The 12,099-nt window shown below is 41.1% G+C and overlaps 2 protein-coding genes across 2 annotated transcripts in view; one reads left to right on the forward strand and one right to left on the reverse strand.

Annotated features, from left to right (window-relative positions):
- The window catches only part of HADHA (hydroxyacyl-CoA dehydrogenase trifunctional multienzyme complex subunit alpha), a 49,241-nt gene extending 37,829 nt beyond the window's left edge, over positions 1-11,412 (reverse strand). Inside the window, exons 1-4 of the mRNA XM_032391464.1 lie at positions 11,234-11,412; positions 2,488-2,529; positions 2,322-2,392; positions 231-364 (exon numbers count right to left, since the gene is read on the reverse strand). Of these exons, the coding sequence (XP_032247355.1) occupies positions 231-364; positions 2,322-2,392; positions 2,488-2,529; positions 11,234-11,300 (314 nt within the window). The 5' untranslated portion in view covers positions 11,301-11,412. The remainder of the gene's footprint in view (positions 1-230; positions 365-2,321; positions 2,393-2,487; positions 2,530-11,233) is intronic.
- Positions 11,413-11,550: 138 nt separating this feature from the next.
- Positions 11,551-12,099, forward strand: part of HADHB (hydroxyacyl-CoA dehydrogenase trifunctional multienzyme complex subunit beta) — a 37,644-nt gene continuing 37,095 nt past the window's right edge. Inside the window, exon 1 of the mRNA XM_032391465.1 lies at positions 11,551-11,688. The gene's annotated coding sequence lies outside the window, so the exon portion shown is untranslated. The remainder of the gene's footprint in view (positions 11,689-12,099) is intronic.

Genomic DNA, 12,099 nt, shown 5'->3' on the forward strand with positions numbered 1-12,099 from the left:
CAAATATTCTTAGAATTGCTTCTGACTTCTATAAGGGAAGGTTAGTCTTAGATGGTTTAAGTAACAAGCCCCTCTTCTTCTATCAACTTTATTACACTTGTGAAAATAACTTAAAAAAAGAAAACTTTCAGAGAATTTACTTCTACTTTCTTTTAAGAGAAAGAATGATTAGGCCTAAGAAACATACTATGAGCCAAGATAAAAGGTGACTTCGATTTTTGGAAACTTACCCGATGTCAGCACCTGCAATAAAGCAGCCTGGCTTCGATGAGATAAGGACAGCACTTCTGATTTGATCACTAGTCCAGATTTCATTCATTACTTCCACGAACTCTGACTGCAGTTCTTTATTTAGTGTGTTTACCTGCCAAAGGGAAATACGCATAAATTTAAGGCTTTAAATCTGAAGTACGAGATGTGCAAATCATCATGAAATGCTATTTTGATTGCAGGAAATTTGTTTATCCAACAGAAATATAGAAGTTAGAAGAAAGAAGGGGGGTGGGGGGACAAACCCTAAACCCAGTAGCTCTTCTCTTCAGCTTTAGCCAGCTATAAGCACCCTCCCTTTAAAAATAGGTCTAGGTCTACTCATTTTTTGGAGAAATTGTCTGTTCATGTCTTCTGCCCATTTCTTGACATTAATGGACATTAAGGAGGGCATGTGATATAATGAGCACTGGGTATTATATAAGACTTATGAATCACTGACCTCTACCTCTGAAACTAATAATTAACTATAAGTTAATTAACTGAATATATAAAAAAAAAAAGAACTACTGACACACACAAAAAAGATACTAATCTCTTCGTGAGGGTTCCACCCTCATGACCACATCTAAACCTAATTAACTCCCTAAGTCCCACCTCCAAATACCATCACATTGGGGCTTAGAGCTTCAACATACGAATTTTAAGGGGACAACTTCCACCTATAACATTATTTATATAGGGGAAATTTTGTTTTTCAAAGAAACTGCATTATCTATAGCACACACTTCTGTGTTATCTTTTTTTGTATCTTTGGAATTATGTTAAATCTCTGTGAAGTGTAGATAACTGAAAGCAATTTTAAGAAATATTCTTGTCTGGGACGCCTGGGTGGCTCAGTCTGTTAAGTGTCTGCTTTCAGCTCAGGTTATGATCCCTGGGTCCTGGGATCGAGTCCCCTATCGGGCTCCCTGCTCAGCGGAGAGCCTGCTTCTCCCTCTGCCTGATGCTCTGCCTACTTGTGCGTGCTCGCTCTCTAATAAATAAAATCTTAAAAAATATATATATTAAAAGTGTTTGCCTTTGGGTTTGTAGTACGAATGACTTGTTATTTTCTTCTGTATAGCTTTCAAACGTCCCACTATAGGCATGTGTTGATTCTGTGTTCAGAAAAAATGCTCAACTTAGAAAATTCTGGAAAAATATCTTAAGTTTGAATCATTGGTCAGTGGGTACCAAAATTCATCCTAGTGAGGGGGACTGGTTCTTATTTTCCTTAATTTGTGATAGTTGTTAATTGCTTCCACCTATGTCCCTCTATTCTATCTAGGCCTCTAGTAACAAGATTTCTGAAATATGAAAACTTGACACCAATTTTATTTTTATTTGTTTTTTTAAGTAGGTTCCACACCCAGTGTGGAGTCCAATGTGGGGCTTGAACTCACAACCGTGAGATCCAGACCTGAGCTGAGATCAAGTCAGACACTTAACCGACTAAGCCACCTAGGTGCCCCAAAACCAATTTTATATGGGGGAAAAGCATGAGCTCCTGCAAAAAAGGTCTTCTTGGCAAAGACTGGATTAATGCCATATGATTTGTTGAAGCTGCCAAAAACAATGAGGCTCCACTTGGAACAGAACTTGACTTCCAATATGTGAACTACTGAATCATTCATTCAAGTTCCTCAGGAAGCTTAACAACCACATTTTACCCAGCCAATTTTCTATGAATAATGACTACGTCAGGCAGGTAATGAAGAAAGCATGTGTAACAACCTTGTAGTTAAGATGAATAGGTGAGTTTTGACTCTTATAAAACCAAGCTTGCACTTTGGTTCTTATCTAGTAAGTCACCTCAGCATGCTACACAATAATAAAAGGCTAATTTCATTAATCCTTGATGTTAATCTGACACCTAAGGTCAGCTAGAAGGAATTCTTAAACAAGGACCTCTGCTCCAGAAAGTTGTATTCCTTGAGCAATTTGTTAAACTATCAAAACTACAAATTCATATAAGATTACTACCAGATTGGTGGATTTCTTTCCCTTCCATTCAGCACTGGATTCATGAATGTATCAGCAGAAACAGACTGCCAAGTTAAATTAAGTACCTTTGAATTGGGTGAGTTAATTCGAACAACAGCCACATCCCCGTTGACTCCATAGTTAATATGGGTTCTGGCTAAAAAGAGAAAGATAATTTATTTATAAACATGTTTATTGCTAAACAAATCTAAAAAGCAGTGTAAGCATTTACACTGAAGAAATTAAACTTACTTTGCAAAGCAGAGGACCCTGACAAGTTGCGGCAAATATAACCTACAAGAAAAAGGTATTCAAAATTAATTACTTTGTAAAACTTCACTGCTGTAGTACTTGCTAAATATAACAAAGCTGGAATTTATAACAACAACAGCAAAAAACCCAAAATGAGAATAATGTATTCTAGGCCATTATTGTGACTACTACTGTATCTTTTTCATTTTAATGATCAGCTTATAAGATTATTTAAACAGTAGATGTGATAGGTGGAAGAACTGCCCCCTCAAAGATGTCCAGGTCTCCAGAAACTGTGAATAGGTTAAGGTTATATGGCTAAGGAAATTAAGGTTGCTAATTAGCTGACCTAAACAGAAAGAGAGAGAAAGACAGTGTAGCCTGGATTATCCAGGTGGGCCCAAAGAGAGAGTCAAGGAGGACCAGAGGGATGGCGGCGTAAGGACTCAGCCCCACTTTGTTGGCTTTCAAGAAGTCAAGAAAAGCTGGCAGCCTCAGCCTTCAAAGCTAGAAAAGGCAAGGAAATGAATTCTCCCTTAGAGCACCCAGAATGAACACAGCCCTGCCACCACTTTTGATTTTAGCTCAGTGAGACTCATTTCGACATCCGTTAACTGTAAGATAATAAATTTGTATTGTTTCAGACACTAAATTTGTGGAAATTTGTTACAGCAGCAATAGGAAATGAACACACTAGGAAATGAGTAATCTACAAAGCGACCCATAATGTCAGTCCCAAATGTATTACAAATATATCTCATCCATGTTCTCTAGTCACATCCTCTTGTATTTTTATGGAGAGATGGACTTTTCCAGTGTTATCAAAAGTAAAATAATTTAGAATGGAATATAACTTAGCCATAAAGAATGAATTCTTGCCATTTGCAACCTCATGGATGGAGCTAGAGAGTATGATGCTAAGCGAAGTCAGTCAGAGAAAGACAAATACCACATGATTTCACTCGTATGTGGAATTTAAGAAGTAAAACAAAGAGGAAAAAAAGAGAAGCAAACCAAGAAACAGACTCTTAACTATAGAGAACAAACTGATGGTTACCAGAAGGGAGGTGTGTGTGGGGGGAATGGGTTAAACAGGTGATGGGGATTAAGGAGTGCACTTGTGATGAGCACCAGGTGTTGTATGGAAGTGCTGAATCACTATATTGTATACCTGAAACTAATATTACACTGTGTTAGTTCAAATTCAAATAAAGACTTAAAAAAAGGGTGAAATCAACAGGCACTAGTGGCCATTTATGGAATAGTCCAGTCACACTCTGCTATTTTAAGAATTTCTAACTGAACAGGTCTCTACTGCACTCCAAGAATACTCCTACTCTGGGGATGACAAAGACCAGCTACACTTCTCCCTCCTTCCTAATCACTTCACTACTTGAGGCTCTCCTGCATAATAATGATGAGATGATATTTTGAGCACAAGTCATCACAAGAGAAGTCCCAAGAGAGAGTCTTTCAATTTGGACTATGGATAGAAGGTAGGGAACATTGGGAAATTCCTAGGCAAAAATTCAAAGTTTGTTCTGGGAATTACTCTACGTCCTTTCTACCATTAAAGGGTCACCCTTGCCTTGCTCTAATCCAAACATCTGGCTCTAGGTAGCAACCAAGTTATTCTGGAGGCCGGCACAGGGTCGACATCCCTTAGTTGCAACTTCCAATCTTCTTTAAAAACACCCTGCTCTTTTTTTTTTTTTTAAGATTTTATTTATTTATTTGTCAGAGAGAGAGAGAGAGAGAGAGAGCACAAGCAGGGTGGGCGGCAGGCAAAGGGTGAAGCAGGCTCCCCACTGAGCAGGGAGCCCAACACAGGACTCGATCCCAGGACCCTGGGATCATGACCTGAGCCAAAGGCAGACGCTTAACTGACAAAGCCACCCAGGCGTCCCAACACCCTGCTCTTTCTTCCTTTGTCTTTCTTTTTTTAAAATTTTATTTATTTATTTGAGAGAGAGAATAAGAAAGAGAGAGCATGAGAGGGGGGAGGGTCAGAGGGAGAGGCAGACTCCCCGCTGAGCAGGGAGCCTGATGTGGGACTCGATCCAGGGACTCCAGGATCATGACCTGAGCCGAAGGCAGTTGCCCAACCAACTGAGCCACCCAGGCACCTTCCTTTGTCTTTCATATTCATGGTTCACTTCAAACCATATCTCCTATGTATTTCTTTCTTTTTACAATTTTTTTTAAAGTAGGCTCTATGCCCAACATGGGGCTTGAACTCATGACCTAGAGATCAAGAGTTGCATGTTCTACCTACTGAGCGGGCCAGGTGCCCCTCCTACACACCTCTTTAATTCCTTACTCCTCCCTACCCACATCTTCCAAACCTTGTCCAGTATCTTAGAAAAAAGTTTTCTTTTTCTTTAGCAGTAAAATAAAAACAAATCATCCCTTAATAATTAGTGAACATAATAGTGGTACACATGAACCCAGGAATTAGAGCTTTAATAATATCCAGTGGTTCCTTCATTATCTCCTCTACTTGTACTAGCTTTCCCTCAGTATTTGTTGTTTTATTCCTTTTTAAATAAATTATGTGCATGTACCTCTATCAATTCATATACTAAATATTAGCAAATTTAATTTCTTTCCTTTTATTATTTTATTTTATTTTCCATCATGGTAAGTGTACTCTTTAATCCCCATCACCTATTTCACCCATCCCTCCCTCCCACTTCCCCTTTGGTAACCATCAGTTTGTTCTCTATAGTTAAGAGTCTGCGTCTTGGTTTCTCTATTTTTCCCTTTGCTCATTTGTTGTTTCTTAAACTGCACGTATGAATGAGTTCACATGGTATTTGTCTTTCTCTAACTGACTTATTTTGCTTAGCATTATATGCTCTAGCTTTATTCATGGTGTTGTAAGTGGCAATATTTCATTCTTTATGGTTGAATAATATTCCACCATTATTTCATTCTTAATTATTAGTATTAAAACTTTTTTATATCTAATTTTCATTGAAATATACTGCATTTGGACTACATTAGAGCTGCATATGGTCTTGGAATCCACAACATAATTTAAAAGAGTGGTGTGCCTGCCTAATTTGGAAGTGCTATTAAAAAAAAAAAAGGGTTAAAATCCCTAGCAACCTCTCAGCAGCTAAACCTTTCCACCAGCCTGTGACCACCTGTCTCTCTTTCTGCCTAGTCTCTCACTCACCAAAGCCCCTATCTTAATCTGGCTCAGAACTGAGGGATGTCAAACAAGAGTCTTAGACTGCCTTAGCATGCAGTGATAATCAAAGGTAATGGACAATAAAATTAAACCACGTTGGCCATTTTATGTCATGGTAGTATTCTAAATGCAATTTTAAACATCAACTCTATCAAAAATACTCTCTACTTGATTTAGAAACAGACCTTAGAACCATACCCATTTCTAAGTTGATGATGGTCTATATCTGACCAGGAGGCACGGACCCTTCTGGATAGGGAACTATTACACGTGGCAAAAGCAGGACCCAAAAGACTATCCAACATATCCAGCCGGACTGGGTTTCCCATAACAGTATTGAGAAGTGATTCCAGAACTAGGTTAGGCATTAAAATCAGTGGGGGAGGCTTAAATACACTCACAAATGTCTGGGCAACATACAACCTAGAACCACAGAATCAGAATTCAAGGGGGCTGGGCCTCAGAGTCCTTTTTTTTTTTTTTTTTTTGGTGAGAAAAGGTGGTTTTATTTAAAGCACAGGGACAGGACCCGTGGGCAGAAAGAGCTGCACTGGGGTCATGAGGAGCGGCCCATTATATACTTTCAGGTTTGGAGGGGTTAAGGATAGTGCAAGCCTCCCAGGTATTTTGGAAACAAGTTTCCAGGATCCTGAGGGGGCAGCTAGTGATAGGAACGGTCATTTTTACTATTTAGTAGAAACTCAGGTCATGAGACCCTTCAGATGTTTATCGGTGGGTCATACGCTTGGGGGAGGATCGCTAACACGTATCTTGGGGAGTAGAGCTAAAGGAAGCTTCCAAAGGAACTTTCATATGTGAAAGTAGACTTACAGGATCCTGGGGAGGGGAGGTCAGGTAGGATTGTCTTTTGCCCTTAGCAAAGTATTAACACTGAGGCAGTTGAGTCCCTAGAGGAAGGTCACTCGGCCTGTTTCAAGGACTTGTCAATGGGCTGTAGGTAGTAAGGAAATTTAATCATTTATCTTCTGCCTTTGTTTCCCACATCATTCCCCCCTGAACAATTCTGACCCTTAAATCTTTAAGGTTGCTGAGGGTGGAAGGTCTCATCTTCTTGTAACTTCTTCCTGCTGCATAGGGGCATAGAGATGTCCCTAGCTATGGGTCAATATTGGTCAGTTGGGGCTTATACAGATATAGGAGTTACAAAAGGCAGAGGCAGCTGAACCCAAGGGAGACTGCACGTGTGGATCTTCCCGAGTGGAAGAGTCCATATTTTTTAAAAAGGAAACTGAAGCAGACAGCAAACAAGTGGGCATGTGGCAGCCACTGATTTGGAGAACCCACCGATGGTGCAGTGGATTCGGACAGGGACCATCAGCAGCAGCCAAGGCTCTTGCTTCCTCCTCCTTTCCCTTTATCCTGCAGTTTTATTTATTTGAGAGAGAGAAAGTGCGCATGGGGCCGGGGGAGGGGGGGCAGAGGGAGAGAAATAATCTCAAGTAGATTCCCCACTGAGCATGGAGCCTGATGCAGGGCTGGATCTCATGACCCTGAGATCATGACCTGAGCCGAAATTGTGCTGGACGCTTAACCAACTGAGCCACCCAGGCGCCCCTGTATTTTTAAGTTTTATTTATTTAAGTAATCTCTACACCCAACGTGGGGCTGGAACTTACAACCCTGAGATCAAGAGTCTCATTCTCTTCGACTGAGCCAGCCAGGCGCCCCTATCCTGCAGTTCCTTAAGGGAAGGGAAGAGAAGTCACAGAAAATAGCAGCTTTACACTGGTTTGAAAGGCAAGCAACATATTAAAAGAAAACTGTGTAGATGACACAAGCACCAGCGTGAGGTGATCTCTGGTTCTGTCTGCATTGTTTTCTTTAAGCAATCCAAATCAGCCCTCTTGAGTGCAAAGACAAAGGACCTGAGAGTCAAAAGACTTAGGTTCGACCATCACGTTTATCATTTACTAGCTGTACAACCATGAACAAGTCTCTTAGTGCATGTCTTACAAAGACAGAAATAAAAGTGATGTAATATTATAAAAGTATCCAAAAGTCATAATGCTACACAAAGGTAAATTAAGATAGAAGTCAGCCGTCTCCTCAATCCCCATGCCTCTACCTCTCTAATGATATACTTCCCTTCTCTGCTTTACCACCATTTAAAATTTGAATCATCTGTATTTATCACTCTTCTTTATCGTATCATGGCTCCAACCTTTTCTATAAGGCTTTATCATGAGATTCCATCTATAATGATCTTTCCCTTCACTTCAAAATCCCTTTTGATTTTTATTATTTACTATTCTGTTCTCTAATCACTGCATCTATAGCAGGTGTTTCCCCCAACTAAAGCATAAGCTCTTCCAATATCATCTCACAGTCCTTCATTCAACAACAACAAATCGCCTACCATGTGCCATGCACTGTTCTAGGCACTTGGAGTGAACAAAAAGACAAAAATCCCTGTCTCTGTGTAGCTTATTTTACAGCAGCAGGGGATGATACATATATCGTAGGAAGAATCAGTTCCTACTCAGTAGAGATACTTGAAGAGCTGAAAACAGGCCTGGCATAAAAAGGAGTTTGCCTGTAAAGTGGAAATTCCAGTGGGAGTGGAAGCAGGGAATAAGCAATTCTAGCTAGAACAGAGTAAAGTGGATGAGAGTGGGGATGGACTGACTGGAAATGTAGGGTGGGAGGGATGGGGTGGAAAGACAGCCAAAAAAACAAGAAACATAAATATGTAAAAAAATATGTTAGGAGATAAGTGCTAAGCAAAAAAGAAAACAGAGCAGGTGAGAGGGCCCGGGCATAGGTTGCACTTTTAAAGACCAACTATTTGAGACAGCAGGTTGGTGTTTGTTAGGTTAGGGTTCAAACCATTTTAAATTCCTACCACTAATCTACCTTTGCTGCACAAACACACCCATATTCACATACACAAAACTTCCTCTAAATTAACAGAGACAAAAAAATGAGAGAAAATCAGTAAGTGTCCAAACATATCTTGAAATGAATTCAAACCACAGTCAACTAAATCAAGTTGGTAGCTACAAGGTAGATTTGCTTTAGAAATCTAGCCTTACCCATTACGTAATGTGGACAGTTTAGTTCAGAGCAGCTAGGTGAACTTTAGCCTAGATCAACTGTGCCGGCAAAAGAGAGAAACCTTTGTCCTACTTCTTAATCATCTTGATAATTTAACTCAAGAAGATACTTACAAAACCTATAACTATAACAGTGGAGAGAGCTGGATTATGCTGACACAAATTTCAAATATGAAAATGTTACTTTGGTTGTAACAATCAACAATTTTTCTCAATATCCAACTTTGGGGGAAGAGATAGGATTAAGGAAGTGAGTCAAACTTAAGTATACATCACTTACTACAGTATTTGCCTCTAATTCATTTCCTGTGAAATTATTTTACCACTTACATATTAGAAATTTAGATTTAGGAGTGGTAATTAAACAAGATATCTTGGCCAAGTTGTGACTGTCATTTGAAAGTCATATTCAGAATTATAGCATTTGTGGGGGAGGAATGGGTTTGAACTTTGAAGATAACAAATAAGTTTCAAGAAAATTTACCCATCCACTAGTAAATGTCATAATCTCATTAAACATTGGCCTTCACCCAGACTTTCAGGGTAAAAGACCAACATGTTGAATCTAAATGGCAATCCAGGTGTGCAGGTAATTTTGAATTCACTTTCTAAACATGTTTTCAAAATTCATAAACTGTTATTCAAAGGGACAATAACTATAAGCCATATTTTCTTATTGGTGAAAACAGTGCAATATATATACATTTACGTGTATATATATATTTCTATACAAAAAATATAGAAAAGCTAAGCTTGTTATTACACATATAAAATGTAAAACTTATTTTAAAAATTCTCAAATATATAGAATCAGTTCTTCAGGGCAGGAAAGAGTTAATAGCAGCATGTACTGAGCATTTAGTCTATGACAAATTGCTTTAAACTTAGGATAACTCCTTTGAAGTTCACAAAGCTATTTCACAAATGAGAAAACAGAAGAAATTAATTGTCCAAGGTCACTAGAGAGTAAAAGGCGGAGCCAGATTCAAGCCCCAAAGTCAGACTTCAAATTTAATGCTTTGAATTGCTCTTTCATGCTATTTCTTGTATCTAAGAAAATCCAAAGTCTCATTCATTTTACAGATGAGGAAAATAAAGATCAGTTAGACTAAGGTATTTGTCCAAAGTTACACAGCTAGTGACCACAAACCGCATGACCTGACTACCAGCTCAGTGTTAAACCAGCTGCTAATCCATAAGAAGTACCTTAAAACCAATGCATAGGAAAGTTCAAATATATACATTTGATTTTCATAAAGCCTTAAACCATAAATGTGGAAAACAGAAAACAAAACCATAAGGTAAATTGACCAACTGCTAACAGTTACTATATGTGACTAGTAAGCGAATGGGTGACTTTTTTCTTAACCCTTCCCCAGTCTTTTACATTTCAATTTTTTTGTAGTATTATGATTGGTACACACACACACACACACACACACACACACACGTGGAAACCAAAGACATTGGTCAAGATTCAGAAAAAGTCTGAATCCAAAATTAATCCCTTAGAGCAGACTCCAGCTACCAGCTCTCTCTTTCAGGAAAAAGACATATTACAAATTAAAATTCTAATTAGCAGCCGGTATTAAGTATAACATGCAATAAAACGTGACATTTCACCTTAACAGATTTGAGACGGGAGGAAAATGCTTGATTTTCCATAATCACCCACTTAACAGCTAATGCAAACTTAACAGGGTACCGTCAGAAACAAAATTAGATTAGTTTTTAAAATTATTTAACATTTTATCCCTTAAGGTAGAGGTATTTGCTTATCTTTTTTTCTATCACCCTGCCCCCAGTGTGTCCACAGACAAGCGGTATTTGTGTATTTAAAAAAAAATATTTCTTCTAGCAAGTTGCAGAACCTCCCCTTGAAATTTAACATACGATACATTCACACTGGGATCACTGGAACTGCAACAGTCGAGCTCCGTATTGAAATGTGGTAATAGGTACAAAAATGGTTTTGAGGGAAAGGAGCTGGGAGTAGCAGTAATTCGCAAGGCTGATTAATTCCACCTAAGAAGCTTTTAAGACAGCTCTTGTTACGAGTAAGGTGCTGTGGAGCCACAAAGATGTGACAGACTGGAGTGTCCCAGTCCTACTGAACTCCTGATCTAGTAGGGACAGGTCCGATGCCATCATAGAAGAAAATAAGAGGGGCGTGACGTCATAAGTGCGACGGGGAGACTTGCGGACGGTGCCAGATGGGGTGAACTAGGCTCAGAAAGGTTAAGGGTTAAGGAGCCTGAAACCGCTGCAGGACTCGGGAGCAGTGAGAGAGGAAGTGTCGGTCCGCGCAAGGACACAGGAGACTGGGTCCCAAGGGGCACACCCTTTCCCCCATTGAGGGCTGAGTTCTCCAGCGGGGCGGGGAGGCGACAGGGAAAGGGAGACGCGGCTCCGGGGCTACCTCAGGCTCCGCAAAAGTTCTGCCTGGGGCTGCGGGGCGCTCCCAGCCAGGCCTCACCTGGGCAGCGGAGCATCCTGGAGGCAGTGGCGCGACTGAGACTGCCTATCGCCCGGGAAGCCACCATCTTGAGCAGAAGAGGACGAAAGTGCAAAGCGCTCCGATAGGGGCTGCCGAGCGGAGGACTTTTCGGCCTCAGCCTTGCCCGAGCTAGGCGCCCGACGTACTGCCTGACTAAAACCCCCGGTGCCGAGTTGCCGCTGCCTCCTTGCCCTGCCGTTCGCTTCCAGATAACGGGGCCAAGAGGTCGCTTTCTCCATTGGACGGAAGGAGGCCCATAGAGGAGGAGGCGAAGTGCCTGGTTTTCCAGACAGGCGGCCGGTGGGCAGCCTGCGGAGTTCGAGGGCGGGAGTGAAGGGGGTCCTTTGGGGCAGGACCCGCCCCTTGGTCACGTCTAGTCCCGGCACTTGAGTCCAAACCTTTCGTGTCCGCCGCGGGAGTTCGAGAGAACAGAGGTAAGGTGAGATGGAGTGTGCGCTTGGCTTTCCGCCTGGCCTTTCCCCGCAGCGACAGCCGCAGTTCCTTTCCGATCTCCTGCGCCAGTGCCCGCGGCCACCTCCCTTCCCCCCGGGGAGTGGAGTTCCAGGGAGCGGGAAGAGGCCCCATCGGACAGCGTCTCCAGGACCAATGCACTTAGAGTAGTAACTGGGACAAGCCTTATGTGTGTAGCTCTGAGCAGCGGTGTCACCGTGTCTTTTAATTTATCACCTCAAGTTAACGAACTGTTTGCTTGTGTGTGTGTCGGCATAAAGCGCTAGGCTATATTGCCCTGTATGTTTTTTCACCCGTTTTGCTTGTATGGGAAGTTGGGATTACCCCATCCCTGCTACTGGGCTGGTGCTCGGTCACGTGACCCGTTCGGGCCT

Source organism: Phoca vitulina, unplaced genomic scaffold (assembly GCF_004348235.1).
Source record: "Phoca vitulina isolate PV1807 unplaced genomic scaffold, GSC_HSeal_1.0 scaffold63, whole genome shotgun sequence".
Taxonomy (NCBI): domain Eukaryota; kingdom Metazoa; phylum Chordata; class Mammalia; order Carnivora; family Phocidae; genus Phoca; species Phoca vitulina.